At 38.9% G+C, this 14,565-nt stretch overlaps 1 protein-coding gene across 3 annotated transcripts in view; it reads left to right on the top strand.

Moving 5' to 3' along the window:
- M1ap (meiosis 1 associated protein) overlaps positions 1–14,565 on the top strand; it is a 79,749-nt gene that overhangs the window by 51,448 nt on the left and 13,736 nt on the right. For all 3 annotated transcript variants that reach the window (XM_033765027.1, XM_010631593.2, XM_010631594.2), the window contains exons 5-7: positions 2,489–2,662; positions 6,193–6,355; positions 7,142–7,283. In XM_033765027.1, the coding sequence (XP_033620918.1) occupies positions 2,489–2,662; positions 6,193–6,355; positions 7,142–7,283 (479 nt within the window). The remainder of the gene's footprint in view (positions 1–2,488; positions 2,663–6,192; positions 6,356–7,141; positions 7,284–14,565) is intronic.

Here is a 14,565-nt window from a genome sequence, read left to right as displayed (position 1 = left end):
ACCTAGCTGAAGCAGAAGAGTTACAGGAAAAAGCAATGAGAGCAATTGTTCAACTTAACAGTCATTTGCCAAGCTTCTCTACAAAGCACTGAGCTGGGGGATGGGAAGGATGCAAATGAGAAGAAAAAATGCTTACCCTTGAAGAGTTTTTTTATTTAATAGGAGTAGTCAAATGTTTTTTCACATAACAACTATAGTACCAAGGTAAAATGTAATGTGAACTGCATATATCATGAACATACACCAAAAGCTGTCAATCCTGTCAGTGGAGGGTGGATCAGGGCAAACCACATGAAGGAGGTAGCATTTGAGCTCAGTCTTGTCCCACAGACATCCTTTGTTGGAATGCATGCCTACTCTAGCATGCCTTCTCTGAGCTTCACTTGGAGAGGACTTGCCAGTGTGTGCCCCCGTTGTGCCCTTTGCTATGCTCCCTTTCTGGCCCTCTCCCCCTGCAATGGACACATTCATCCTTTGGATATGCCAATACCACCAATAAGGCTACATACATCCAGATCTTGCTCTGTAAACCATCTTACCATTCTGAAAGGTGTCTATTTTTCTTTGACTTTATCACTCTGTGTTGACTTTATAGTTTAACTATCTGAGGAAACCCCAGTTTTTATTTCCAGATTTTAATAGTAGATAACTGTGGTTTGTCCCCTTACATGACCCATGGTAAGATTTTCTAATCTTCTATTCTTTACCCTTCTTTCTCTTCTCCAGAATTCTGTCATCTGAACTCTAAACAACTGTATCCTACTTTCTGAGCACCTACTTTTCTCCCTCCCTCCTCCCTTGTTCCTCTTCCCATTTGGACATTTTCTTCCCATTTCACAGCAACTATTATACATTTTAGTCGTTATTTCTGCTTTCGGTTTCTCACACCAGAAAAACAATATGGTAAACATGTGTGTCCAATTTATTTCACTTAAAGGACATGTTTCTTTGGCAGTGGCTTTATGTTTATCACTATGGTATCCTAAAATATAATGGGACAGATGAAAAATTAAGGGAAAATAGCCAAGAATAATGTTGCTTTATAAATTCCTGTAGGACAAATAGTGTCAGATATATGTGGTAGAATTAATGAAATAACTAGTTAACTAATGATTCTTCATAACTGCCCATGGAAGATGATGAAGTTTTAACCATTCTGGCCACAGAAAAATGCATTTGGTGTTCCCCTTTCAGCCACAGGGTAAGTCATTAACTATGACATGAAGTCACCTAAGTCTCCTCACACCTCCCCATGTTGGAACCAACAAATTGGACTGAAGCTCCTTTGTTCTATGTGGAAAGTCTGCCACCTCTACCAGCTTGTCCTCAGGAATGTTGCTCTAGAAATAAACTAACCTTCTCTCTGGAGCTCATGAGTCAAACACAGAAGTTAGTTCATAAGAACCACTGGTTTTTCTTAGGCTCATTGTAAAGGTATTTCAAAGAATCCCTCATGATTAATGTCAGGATTCTCCTTACTTTCTTTGCAACTCTTACCTCATTTCCTTTGGCTGTACTTTCTCCACCACCTTATATTTGGCTTTCCCTGACATCTTTTACCTTCGGACCCAAGCCCTAGTGCCAGAGCTAGTGCTGTCTAAAGCCAGAAGTACACCAGCAAAACCACGTTACCCCACCTACTTACTACCACTCATTCATATTCTGAATTAAATCATACTCCACCAAACCATCTCCATCCTCTTTGCCACTAGCCACAACTGTGAGACAGTATGCCAGTGGATAACTTTTAATCTATATCATAAAGTGGAACCCAGTAGTCCATTTTTTAATTTCCTTCAAATTCAATTTATGACAAAATAATACTTAAATACATTTTAATGTAAAACAACGATATAAAGTTGAAGTTTCCCGTTAACAGAGTACTTAACTTGCTTTCTATATCATTTTTATTTTTATATTCTACAGTACTTTTAAACACAATAAATATATAATTACAATAAAATTCAAACAATACAGAAGTATGAATAGTAGAAAGGAAACATATCTCAGAACCCTGCCTCGTACACTTCCTGACCACTGTTAGCAGTTTGATGGCAACCTTCCAGACCTTTGTAAAGTGCATTTAACATTTGTGTGTACTTAGGCAGACAATTTCATATTCATATAAATGGAACAATATTATATCTGTTCTGCAGTGTCCTTTATTCATTTACTGTCTCCTAGCTTTCCATGCCAGAATGTTTAGGTTTGCTTTATTAACAGCTACATAAAATTCCATGGTTTGAGTGTGCCATAATTTATTAAACTTTCTCCTATTGATGCACACTAGAATTGCTTCCTGTTTGGCATTTTGATTATTTGTCATTAAAATAATGCTTCATTGAACATTTTTGCATATGTTTCTTTGGATACTAGGTTAGCTATCTAGAAAAACAGTTGATGAGTCAAAAGATAGGTGCATTTAAATTTTATACTTTTCAAAATTTATAATTAAACACTTTAATCATTATTTTTCTTTCTTCTACAGAAATTTCTATCCTGGGAACTGACTTTGACCTTCAGACTATAGATAATGATGTTATCAGCATGGAGATTTTCTTCAAAGCCTGGCTGCATAGCAGTGGAACAGATCAAGAACACATCCATCTTCTTCTTCCATCACAATGTTTCAGCAACCTTTCCAGAATCAGGGATAATCCAAGTATAGAACCCCCAAAAGATGTGTTATATTAGGCCAGTGATGACAAACGTCTTAGAGCTTTCAGTGATACACACAGCCTGCTGTGGCACGAGAGCCATAGGTTTGCCACCGCCAATACAGGCTATATCGGGATTGTCTAGGATTAGGATTCTAGATTGATGAGTCATCAGACTACAGGGTAGTTGAGGCTTAGGGAATGAATGAGGATGGGGTGAGGCTATACATGTTAACATGAAGACAAGGACAGAAAGTTTTAAAAGTGGCACAGTTAGAAAGCTGAAGCTAATTAAACCCAAATAGTAAAGACTGATTCATTTAGGAACAAAGTCTTAGATACCTCAGTGATAGGGAATTAGCCTACATTACCTAAGAACATGATGAATCATATTTTTCTTAATAGCTCATTTTTAATACAGTAAATATTGGTACCATAATTTGAGGCATCTGTTACCTCAACAATATCAAAAGGGCTGTGGCAGGAGAAATATAATCATTATTAAATGGAGATCTTCTCACTGGGGAGGCATCAAATTGAAAACTAAAGCCAGCTACAGTGGCAAGCCCCAGGGAGGACAATATTTCAAGGTTTTATTCACAAAGCAAGTTCAGACAATTACTGAAACCAAGGGATGAATCCAGTGTTCCAGGCATGCCAGCAAAGTCATAGCTATTTTTCTGGGGGTAATTTTACTTCACTAAATGGTAGGGATATAGCTATTTCTATTCTCCCATCCTTTTGAAGGTTTGCTCAGGACCTAGAGTGGCAAATGGGCCCATTAGTACAATCAGCCACACTGTTTAGGAAAACCAATTCTCTAGGGCCCAGCTCCTGAGAGGATCAAGGTGTGTCTTCTCCTTTAAGAATAAGAGTTTGTGCCCATTTTTCTCATTGAACAGAAGATTGGTAGTAGCTATAGAGATCATTCAGGGTTAAAGACTGAACTGGACATGATGCTTTCCAGGCCCTTTCTCATAGGCTTAGATATGACATAGGTTTCTACCTCCTCTGAGGGCTTTTTCTTTGCCATTAGCAGTATATGTGAATTCTCCTTTCTTCCATTGTCATATGACTCTGCTATTACCATTGTTTCTTTGGGATAGTGAAGAGCCTTTTAAAGGTACAATTAAGTAGGACTATGGTTTCTGCAGATCATTTCTTTCTAGGGATAGGCATCAGATCTCTGCTTCCCTCCCCTAGTTAAACCTAGGACCTGGGATACCTTTGACAACTTAATTTGATTTTAATGTCTTTTTTGTGTGGATCAAAATCTTCCCAAGTCCTGCTTTCCATCTAGTCCCAGGCTGACCATAAAAATTCCTCCCTGACCCACCCTCTGAAATTCATTTTCCATTTTCCCCTGTTAAAAGTAGCTGGCAGATTTATACAAGAGGCAACTTACATTTAACATTTTTGAGCCTTGCCTTTGTGGCAAGCACTGTGTTAACTCTTTTCCTTTCATTAACCCATTCTTTACACAACACCATGAGGTTGGCACTGTTACCATATGTCATTGAATATAATATAATCTATCAGTTATAAGACCACTATTTTATGTACCACTAAGAAAGAAAACATTGCCAATTGAACATTAGAAGTATTATTTTATTCTTATTGAGACAATTCTTTTAGGTTAGAGTTATAAGTACTCTTAACTGTTAGAGGTCTGCTTAAGAAATTATAAGGTAAATATATGTGTGTGTGTGTGTGTGTGTGTGTGTGTACTGGGGATCGAACTTGGGACCTTGTGCTTGTGAGGCAGTTGGCAGAACCACTGAGCTAAATCCCTGGCACCAGGTATACAGATATTTATAGAAATAGTGTGTTAAATCAATCAAATACAATACTGTCCCTTTTTTACACATGAGAAACTGAGACAAAGAAATAAATAACCTTTATGGGGCTCTACAGAAGATTAATAACAGAGCCAAGATTTTAAGCCATATAATCATATATACTTAATACAAGCTAAACAAGCATCTACAACGGAGTTACATCCTTAGCCCTTTTATTTCAAGATAGTGTCTTGTTAAGTTTCCCAGGCTGTCCTTAAGCTTGCAATCCTTCTGCTTCAGCCTCCTGAGTAGCTGGGATTGCAGGTATGCACAACTATGCCAAGTTTAGAAATCTATATTTTGTGTATTTGGCCATTCTCAGCTCAGAGAATCAAACCAGGTCTACCTACCTCCAGAGCCTTGGCCTTATCCACCACAAACCTGCCTCATACTCAGAAATTCTGAACAAAGGGGATAGAGATTCACTTCTTTCACAGGAAGGATTGGGGCCCTCGAAGGCCAGGAGCTCTTGCATCCTGACTTTCCTCCACTGTTGCATGTCTGTCCATACCTCTGATCAGAATTTCTGTCTTTCCCCCATATGGTTTTTCTAGAGCTTGCAGCACCAGGGTCAGAGCCAGAATGTTCATCTCCATCTCTAATCATGTTTAGGAAGTCTGCACATCTTCAGGATGCATGTAAAACTTACATTTAGATTCCAGTAAACCTTTCTGCTGTGGAGGTCCTCACTGAAACCCAGAGCCTCAGGCACAGTTCGAATGAGTTCTGGGGAAATTAGACCTCTTCTAGGACAGATGTAACTTACCAGAAATTATAAGTATTCACAGTTAAGATCATACTCTAATTGTCTTTTTTCCTTCTTTTGTTTTTGGTACTGGGGATTGAACTTGGGACCTTGAGCTTGTGAGATAGGCAGCTGAACCACTGAGCTAAATCCCTGGTCCAAGTTTGCATTTTATTCAAAATACTTTGTAATATCAAGGATTCAAGCCTATTGAAACAGCACATTGTACCCTGTGGCATGTGAAGGTAACTTCTAGAGCAGAAGCTTAATACAAAAGAGTGTGATACTTAAACGAATAGCTCATACTCAGCCTTACACCTTCCTCAGAACTATTGTCTGATGCCAGAGTGATGTGCTGAGGCCCGGAAAGGCCTACACTCAGGTTTTTGAGGGAATTAAAAATAAGCTATTTAAGGAACTTATTCCTCCCTGTAACCCTGAATGTCCCTTGAAAAGCCCACAAAGAAACAGTAACAGTCAGCTGATTGCCTGACTTCTGCTTTTCTGGTCTTCCTTCATCAGATTTGTAGTCTTGCCAAAGCTTAGCCACATGGAAGCACCAGAGGCAAATTTCCTTCTGTGACTGCAAAAGGACCTCTGCATATTTTGGCATTAGCTTCCGGCTTCACAAAGGTTCCATGTTCCTCTCAGACTGGATTACAAGCTAGCTCTCTCACCATGAGACAATTTCTCTGCCCACCCCAGAAGTAAAACAAGTAAAATTCATATCACATGCAGAAAATAAGTTAACAGTGCGTAGAGCAATAGACATACTATAGGTTGTAGGCCAGCTTTACCTTCCCAAATCAATCACGCTTTCCTCTTCCCACTCTCCTACCTGTTCCTGTCCTTTACTTGCCTGGTAAAAGTGAAATGGCAGATGTCTCTTAATAGCATAACCTGAGGTAACTTGTGACTAACAGTCCCTCCCGCAATGCTGCTTTTATTGTAGTGTGCCTGAAATGTGATCTCCAAGAGCGTCTTCTCAGTCCATCCCTGCTCCCTGGTACAGCTGATGGCTCCTTGAGAATGGATGATCCCAAAGGAGACTTCAGCACACTTTACCAAATGGCTTCCCAGTCATCGGCTTCTCATTACAAGCTCCAAGTGATCAAGTATGGTCCAAGGGAACTTTCCAACCCATGAAAATGCAATTCTTAACTGTTCTATGGCTAGGAGGTCCAGAGATTTAGGCAGGGAAGAGTCAGTTCTGAAGTAGCAGTTATAAGTATGGTGTGAAAAAACAAGTCAGGTTACTCAGTCTGTGGAGGCCAAAAGCACAGATGTGAAAGAAGTGTTGCAGCAGAACACTTGGCAGTCTGGATGAGAATTGGGAATCCAGAAAAGTCTATGAACACAACTCTCTGAAAGTAAGATCAGTAGAGAGGTGTTTAACCATTCAGTGAATATTTACAGAATGTCTACTGTGTTTAGACATCAGTACAAGAGCTCCAACTTTCAAGGAGCAAGTGCACACAGACCCCTCCCATTTCTGAGTACTAGAATTTCCACTTCCAGGGAAACCAGTTCTAGAGTAGAATTAACAGTGATTGCAAAGGCCACTCACTGCTTTCTGGGCTGAGGATTTAGCTCAGTGGTTCCACCACCTACCTCACAAGAGCAACATCCCTAGTTCAAACCCTGGTGCCAAAAAAAAAACAAAGCAAGAGTAGTACTGTTTTCTAATGTCATAGGACCCATGTATATATAAATTCCTGAGCTTTGAGAGACTTCTGTGTATCCGAAACCATGTTAGATGCTGGCCATACAAAGGTAAATAATTCAGTGGCCCTACTCTGAAAGCTTTATAGTAGGGTCTTAGAGTTAAGTTGAATATAAGTGGATCTGGGTAGAGGTTCTAAATACCACTCACGAGTCTTTCTCTGTCATCTTCTTCCCAGGGCTCTGAAACCTAGTGGGTTCTGCGAGTCATTGACATATGGACTTCCCTTCATCCTTAGACCCACAAGCTGTTGGCAGCTAGATTGGGATGAGCTGGAAACAAATCAGCAGCATTTTCATGCTCTGTGTCACAGCCTGCTGGTGAGTACCCACGTGCCCAGGAGAGAAAGAGTACTCAAATATCAACCACAGAAAAGCACTAAATATCTTTCCCTAATCCTAGGTCTGTCTCAGCCATCAAGAGAACAGAAAAAACTGGAAATATTCTGAAAACTGAAGGAAATATCATTGTGCTTTTTTGGTTTGATGCTATACAGAATAATTCCTGAATTTAGTTATATAGTACTATACTAACCTTAAAATCCCTTATTTTATAAGGTTAACATTCAAATAGTAACAGAAAATTTCCTATTAGTAATGATGTTTTCAAACCTACTTTTTTCCCCCCTTTGGTACTGAGGATCAAACTCAGGACCTTACTCTTGCCAGGCAGGCACACGGCACCATTGAGCTACATCTCCAGCCTTCAAACCTACTTCTAAACACTGTGCTAAACATTATGGTTCATTTAAATGAAGAGCCCCTGACCTATAACAGACATTGTGCTAAGGCATATTAGACACAAACATTATCTATGACCTTCAAAAACTTATTCTCTAATGGAAGAGACAGAACACACACACACACTTAATTGTGATTTTTTTTCCTTTTTTATTAGTATATGTTTGCAGTACATAATAAATACATTCGTCATAGGGAATTAGTATGTATACATATCACATCTTGATCCTTTTTTACTTCTCTTTCCCTTCCCTAATTGTAACAAGTTTATAAAGAAAAAGAAGAGGCTGCTATAAGATCCTCTCTGTGGAAGTGACATTTGAACTGAGACCTGCAAGATGAGGGGTAAATAGCCAAATGAAAGGTGGCAGGAAGAGCACTCCAGGTACAGGGAAAGGTATATGCAAATATTTTAGGTCTAGAAAGAGCTATGAGAAAAACCAGGAACAGAAAAGGCATTGTGCAACTTAAAGAGCCCTAGGATGTAGCTCAGTGGTAGAGCGATTTTGTACTGTGCACAAGGTTTTAGGTGGATCCCCAGCACTGAAAGAAAAAAGGAGAAGGAGCAGGGGAACAGGAGAGAGAGAAGAAGAAGGAGAAAAAAGAGCCATTATAACTGAAATATGAAGCAAGGGGGAAGATAGGCAAAAGGTGGGGTTTGATAAGAAAGGGTCAAATCATGCAAATCTTTATAGGCCAGATTAAAGATTTTGGACTTTAAGCAGAAAGGGAAATCACAAAAAATGACATCATCTATTTAAGATGGGGTTTTTTGTTTCTGTTTTGTTTTAAGGCAGTAACTTGCTCTGTGATTCTAGCTGGGCCTTGAACTCACTATGTAGCCCCAGCTGGCCTTGAACTCATAGCAATCCTCCTACTTCATTCTCCCCAGTGCTGAAATTACAGGCATGCACTACCATGTCCAATGGCAATTTAAGTTCTTAAAATATCACTTAGTCAGATACAAGAATGGAAACAGGAAAATAAAGTGGAGAGGGTATTACAACAGTGTAGATAAGAGACAATGATGGCTTGTACTAAAATGTTGGAAGATAAGAAAACAGTAAATAGAAAAATACAGTAAAAATGGAATCATAAGAACTTGATGAAAGATTGAATGTGAGGAGTGAGGAAAGAGGCAGTATCAAATAACTGCTTGATTTCTGACATTCCCTGAGATGAAAACAATAAAGGAGTACAAACATTCATGAAACTAATGCAATGCTTAGAAATCAAAATAAAATAACTGCAAATACAATCCAAGGACATACAGAGTTTTGACCTAATAGAGTATAGGTGATCAGAATGATGCAGCATTGCCTCTTCATCACTCTCAAAAGCAGACTTCTTTTCCTATTTCAAAGCCCGCACTCCCTTTTAGGATCCACCCACTGAGTTCTTATTTCCTCTCTGAAGAATATGTACCTCCTGACTTTGCAGAACAGAGACATCAGACCAGTTCTCAGTGTAAGTGCCCAACAGCTCAGCTTACTATTTATTTACTCCACCCAGTTCCTGAGAATCTTGGAGATGATAACATCACTCAGGCAGAATTTCTCCCAAGTGGCTTCAGTACATTCAGTACATGATATTTGAAACAAACATTTCGATGCACTGTTAGAGTATACATTTTCTGTTAAATAATACCCTTCAACACTTTTACCAATAATATATCCCAAGAAAACAGAAAACAGAGCAAAGATATGTATACAGAATTTCTTTTCAGTGTTTTTTTACAACAATAAAAAATTAGACGCAACCTAAAGATCCTAAACAAAGTAATAGTTAAATCTTAAGTAGGAGAAAGCTTATAGGAACTATAATTCAGCCAAGCAATGAAATATTATATAGCTATTACTGACCACTACATACCAGGCATTGTTGTGTTCTAGGAATAAAGATGGGAGGGCCAGGGATTTAGCTCAGTGGCACTGCGCCTACCTCACAAGTACAAGCACAAGGTCCTGATTCGATCCCCAGTACCCAAAAAGAAGAAGATGGGCTGGGGATGTAGCTCAGTGGCACAGTGCCTACCTGGTACTGAGTTTGATTCCTGGTACCAAAAAGAATGAAGAGAGCACTTTTTTTTTCTTTTCTTTGCTTTTCTTTCCTGTATTAAGTATTGAACCCAGGATCTTCAAATTGAGCTACATCTCCAGTCATTTTTTTTTGTTGTTGTTGTTGTTTTGAGACAGGGTTCACTAAGTTCCTAAGTTCCTAAGTTCCTAAGTTTCCCAAGCTGGGCTCAAACTTTTGATCTTCCTATCTCAGCTCCCCAGAGTGGTAAGATTATAGGTATACCCCACTATGCCAGAGTGACCTCATCTTTATTAGTCTTCTCTCATGGAAACTCACAATTATACAGTTGACCCATCACTAAGAGATAACTGGGTTTTTTTAGCACTTACTAAGTTGTAGGCACTTAACCAAGGGCTTTGCATCCTTTGCCTCATTTAATTCTTAATCATACTCTACAAGGTAGAGACTGTTTTCCCTATGTGTACTGATGGAGAAGACTAAGGCCTAAAGAAACCAAGTGACAAAGCAAATGTCACACAGCTAGCAAATGGCCAAGTCAGAGTGTGAGCCTGGTGGTAGTGGTAGCAGTGATGGTGTCAAGTTTTTCTGGATTTGGGGGTTAGGGGTTGGTTTGGGTTTGGGTTTTGATTTGGAATGGATTGGTTTGAGAAGGTCGGGTTGGGTTGGTTTTGTTTTATTTTGTTCTGTTGGTGGTTTTAGTGTTTTGACAGAGTCTCACTTTGTAATCCATGGTTGCATTGAACTTGTGCTACCACTCTTGGCTGAATCTAGTTCTACTGAGTACAAAGCCCATATTTTTAACTTCTTTGCAAAATTCCCTAACTTTGGATATATCCAGATAAATACATACTATAACACTGAGGCTAATTCTCCCTTAGTTCATTAGTCCTGAACTCACTTAAAGTGGCTAAGCGCCCATAATCACTCCTTACCCATCTTGTGCTGCTGTTCACTCACTTGTGTTTGTCCCTCCACCAGATTAAAGACCATGCTCCTGGTCTGGAAAAGACAGAGACAAAATAGTACTTAAATGGCTTTTCCTTTTTGCTTTTTTCATGACATCTGCAAACAACAAAAACCTTGAATGGCAGTGTATTACAGAGAGACAAGTTTCAGCTCATTCATTCAATAGCATGTTTTTGAGTACTTTCTATGTAACAAGACTTTTTTTTTTTTTTTTTGGTATTTTGAGACAGGGTCTCACTATGTAGTTGAGACTGACCTGGAACTCACTATGTAGCCCAGGCTGGTCTCTAACTCACAGTGATTCTCCTGCCTCAGCCTCCCCAGTGCTGGGATTATTTGTGTGTACCACCATGCCCGGCTTTTTTAATCCTGTTTTTACAAATTTGTCATGCTGCTTTAGCTCAGTCCTTGGTTTTCTATCCTTATACCCTTTCATACATTCTTTTAAAATCTTTTAAAAGCTCACTATATCACTCTTGCCTTCTCTTTTTCACTGTGATCTTTCCCCTCTAGTCAACTTCTCATTGTAACTTCTGTGTTTCTGTTAATAGCAGCACCACCGCTATCTAGTCACCCAGGCTTGAAACCTCAGCCACTTTTAGCCATTTCACTCTTTACACTCATTTCACCACTAAGTCACAAAAGTTTTCCTCTCTAAGTTGAAACTGTCCTTCCTTTCCTGTTCCCACTGCTTGTTCTCACCAAGACTCGCCCAGTAATCTCTGAAGTGGTTTCTATATTCCAGTCTCTCCTTCTAATTTTCCCTGCACATTGGCACCATTTTAAACACATTGAAGCATTCCCCTATCATGTTTTCCATGTATAAGTACCTAATAATTTACTAAGCCTTGCCTGTTCTATCCCTATAGTACTCATTGCATCAGTCTTTTTTAAAACTTTTTAATTTTTTTTATTAATACATGTTTGCAGTATGTGCACTTTACAGTCATCTTGGGGAGTGAGTACATGCACATAATTCAGCTTGTTTCTTTTATTTTAGACTCCCTTTTCCCTCCCCCCCATCCTCTAATTCCTCTATCCCAATTTCTATTCTTATTGATATTAGTAATCTTAGCTCATGTTATGGCATATTATGTTTACATTTGTTATGGTTATTAGGCTCCTGTACATGGCTTATCTTTATTCTTATTTCCCCTTCCCCTCCTTCTCTCCCCTCACCCTTGCTCCTTTGCACCACTTCCCTTTTTATTGCAAGAAATCCACATACCCCCATCCCCTTCTATCCATTCTTTGTTATTCTTTTTGTTTGTATTTTGTCTCACTCAAATGAGAGATGCCATGTGGTATTTATGCTTGTGTGTCTGGTTTATTTCACTCAGCAGTATATTTTCCAGGTGCATACATTTTCCTGCAAACATCTCAAATTTGTCATTATTTATAGCCAAGTAGTATTCCATTATATGTAGATAGATAACACATTTTATTTATCCAGTCTGTTAATGGATATACAGGCTGCTTCCAGGATCTAGCTATTACAAATTGTGCTGCTGAAAACATTGATATGCATATATCGCTGTAGTATGATGTATTAAGTTCTTTGGGGAAGATACCTAGAAGAGGAATAGGTGGGTCACATGGAATTTCTAAATTCAGTTGTTTGGGAAGTCTCCATACTGATTTTCATAATGGTTGTACTAGTTTATATTCTCATCAACAATGTAGTAGGGTTCATTTTTTACATGCATCAGTCTTTTCTCCACTCCTACTATCACTATCCTATTCAAGCCCTTTTTACCTCTGTCCTTTAATATTGTAGCAGTCTCTTAACTTCTCTCAATGACTGCAGCATTTCCACTTCTGAATTTGTACATACTAACTACAGATTAATCTTGGAATATAGCACTGATTCTGTCATTTCTCAGCTTTAAAATATATTGTGGCAGCTGGCTATGGTGGTGTGTACCTGTAATCCCATCACTCTGGGAGGCCAAGGAAGGAGAATTGAAAGCTGAAATCCTGCCTGGGCAACTTGAGAACCTGTCTCAAAATTTCAAAAAAAATAAAATAAAATAAAAAGGGGTGGAGATGAAGCTCAATGATAAAGCACTGCCTGGGTTTGAATCAGGTACTACAAAAAAAATTGTTGTTTACTGTTGTTTATGGCACAAAATCCATATTCCTCAGCCCAATATCCTACTTTATCCTGAAAGAACCAGCTCAGATAGTACTTTTTTCAGTGAGTCCTTTCAAGAGTCCTGTATCATTAGGCCTTGCATACTCTACTTCTTTTTAGAGAAAAGGCATATTTCAAGTACTTTTTTCTATGGATATGATCCTATGATTTGGGTTAAAGTCTAAGATGTAAATATGACACAGATGACGTTTTTCCGGTGTTCCTATCACTTCCTCTTTTTACCAACCAATTCATTTACCTCAGTCAAATTTGGGTCCAGAATAGAATTTCTCTTTTAGTCATCTCTCTTTTGGGGGGCAGGGGATCAAACAAGGTAGTTTTCTAAGATACTGTGGTAAAATGTAATTTGTGTTGTCTAGGTCTTTGAAATCTGATGGTCCTAGGTTGCTGACCACTTCATTATTTCCTAACCATGTGAATTTCAGCAACATACTGAGCCTCTCTAAGTTTCAGTGTTTTCATCTACTTGTAACCCTTACCAATCTAGTAGCTTCGTGTAGTTTAGTCTCTGCACAAATGGCATACAAATATGCACTGTCCAGAGGCCCAAGAACAATTTTAAGATTAATTTATTTGTGCTTTAAAAGAACACCAAATAAGATCTAGTTCATAAGCACTGACATTTTTCAAAATTTTTCTCCTTCACTACTCAGTTATCTCTAACTTGCAGCTGTTTCTAGGACCTTTTATTCTCTCTCTCTCTCTCTCTCCTCTCTACCCCAGTTCCTGTTTCTTTCTCAGGCTTCCTCCTTCTCTCAGCCATATATTGTAAATTAATGTAGCCTTCCTGACATATTACCCCTCTCGGGTCCTATCTCACTCTACCTATATAAAATCTCCAAAAGCAAGGCAGCTTCTTCCATAAGTAGAAGCAAAGGAGGGAAGAAGGAAAGAAGGGAAAATGTGTATGACAAACACGCTAGCAACTCTTGTCTCTCTTACATATAAGATAGAGACAAAATATATCTCTTATGTTTTATTATGGTGAATAAAAATTTTCACATACTGATTGGTTGGTACTGTAGTTCTACAATTTCTAGTTTCTCTTTCTTCTCTCTCTCTCTCTTTTTTTTTTTTTTGACCAGGGATCAAATTCAGGATGTTGCACTTGAGAGGCAGGCAGCAGCTACACTGAGCTAAATCCCCAGCCCTCTTCTCTTCCTTTCCCTTTCCCTCTTTTTCCCTTTCCTGGTGTGGTAGCACATGCCTGTAATCCCAGCACTCAGAAGGCTGAGGCAGGAGGATCTCAGGCAGAGGAATTATTGCAAGTTCGAGGCAGCCAGCCTGAGCTACACATAGCTCAAAGTCATGCTGGAATATATAGCAAGACCATGTCTCAAAACAAAACCAAAAGCCAGGCATGGTGACTTACACCTATAATCCCAGCATTCAGGATGCTGAGGCAGGAGGATTGCTGTGAGTTCGAGACCAGCCTGGGCTACATAGTAGGTTCCAGGTCAGTCTCAACTACATAGTGAGACCCTGTCTCAAAAAAAAAGAACCTTTTTATTAGATTCTAATTCTTTAGAGATAATCTCCATATTTTCATCTATTGTCTTGAGCATACTAATCAGTTATTTTTAGGTTCTTCTCAGCTAAACCTAATACCTGGGTCAGGTGATTTATTTCTTTTTTTAGGTGACATTTCTAGTGTCTCTTTGTACTTTTGGTTTTTCAGACATGTGGTCTTAACTTTTGGCA

Source organism: Fukomys damarensis, unplaced genomic scaffold (genome assembly GCF_012274545.1).
Source record: "Fukomys damarensis isolate Sample0158 unplaced genomic scaffold, DMR_v1.0_HiC HiC_scaffold_2, whole genome shotgun sequence".
NCBI lineage: Eukaryota > Metazoa > Chordata > Mammalia > Rodentia > Bathyergidae > Fukomys > Fukomys damarensis.
This window is presented reverse-complemented; position numbering and strand designations above follow the sequence as displayed.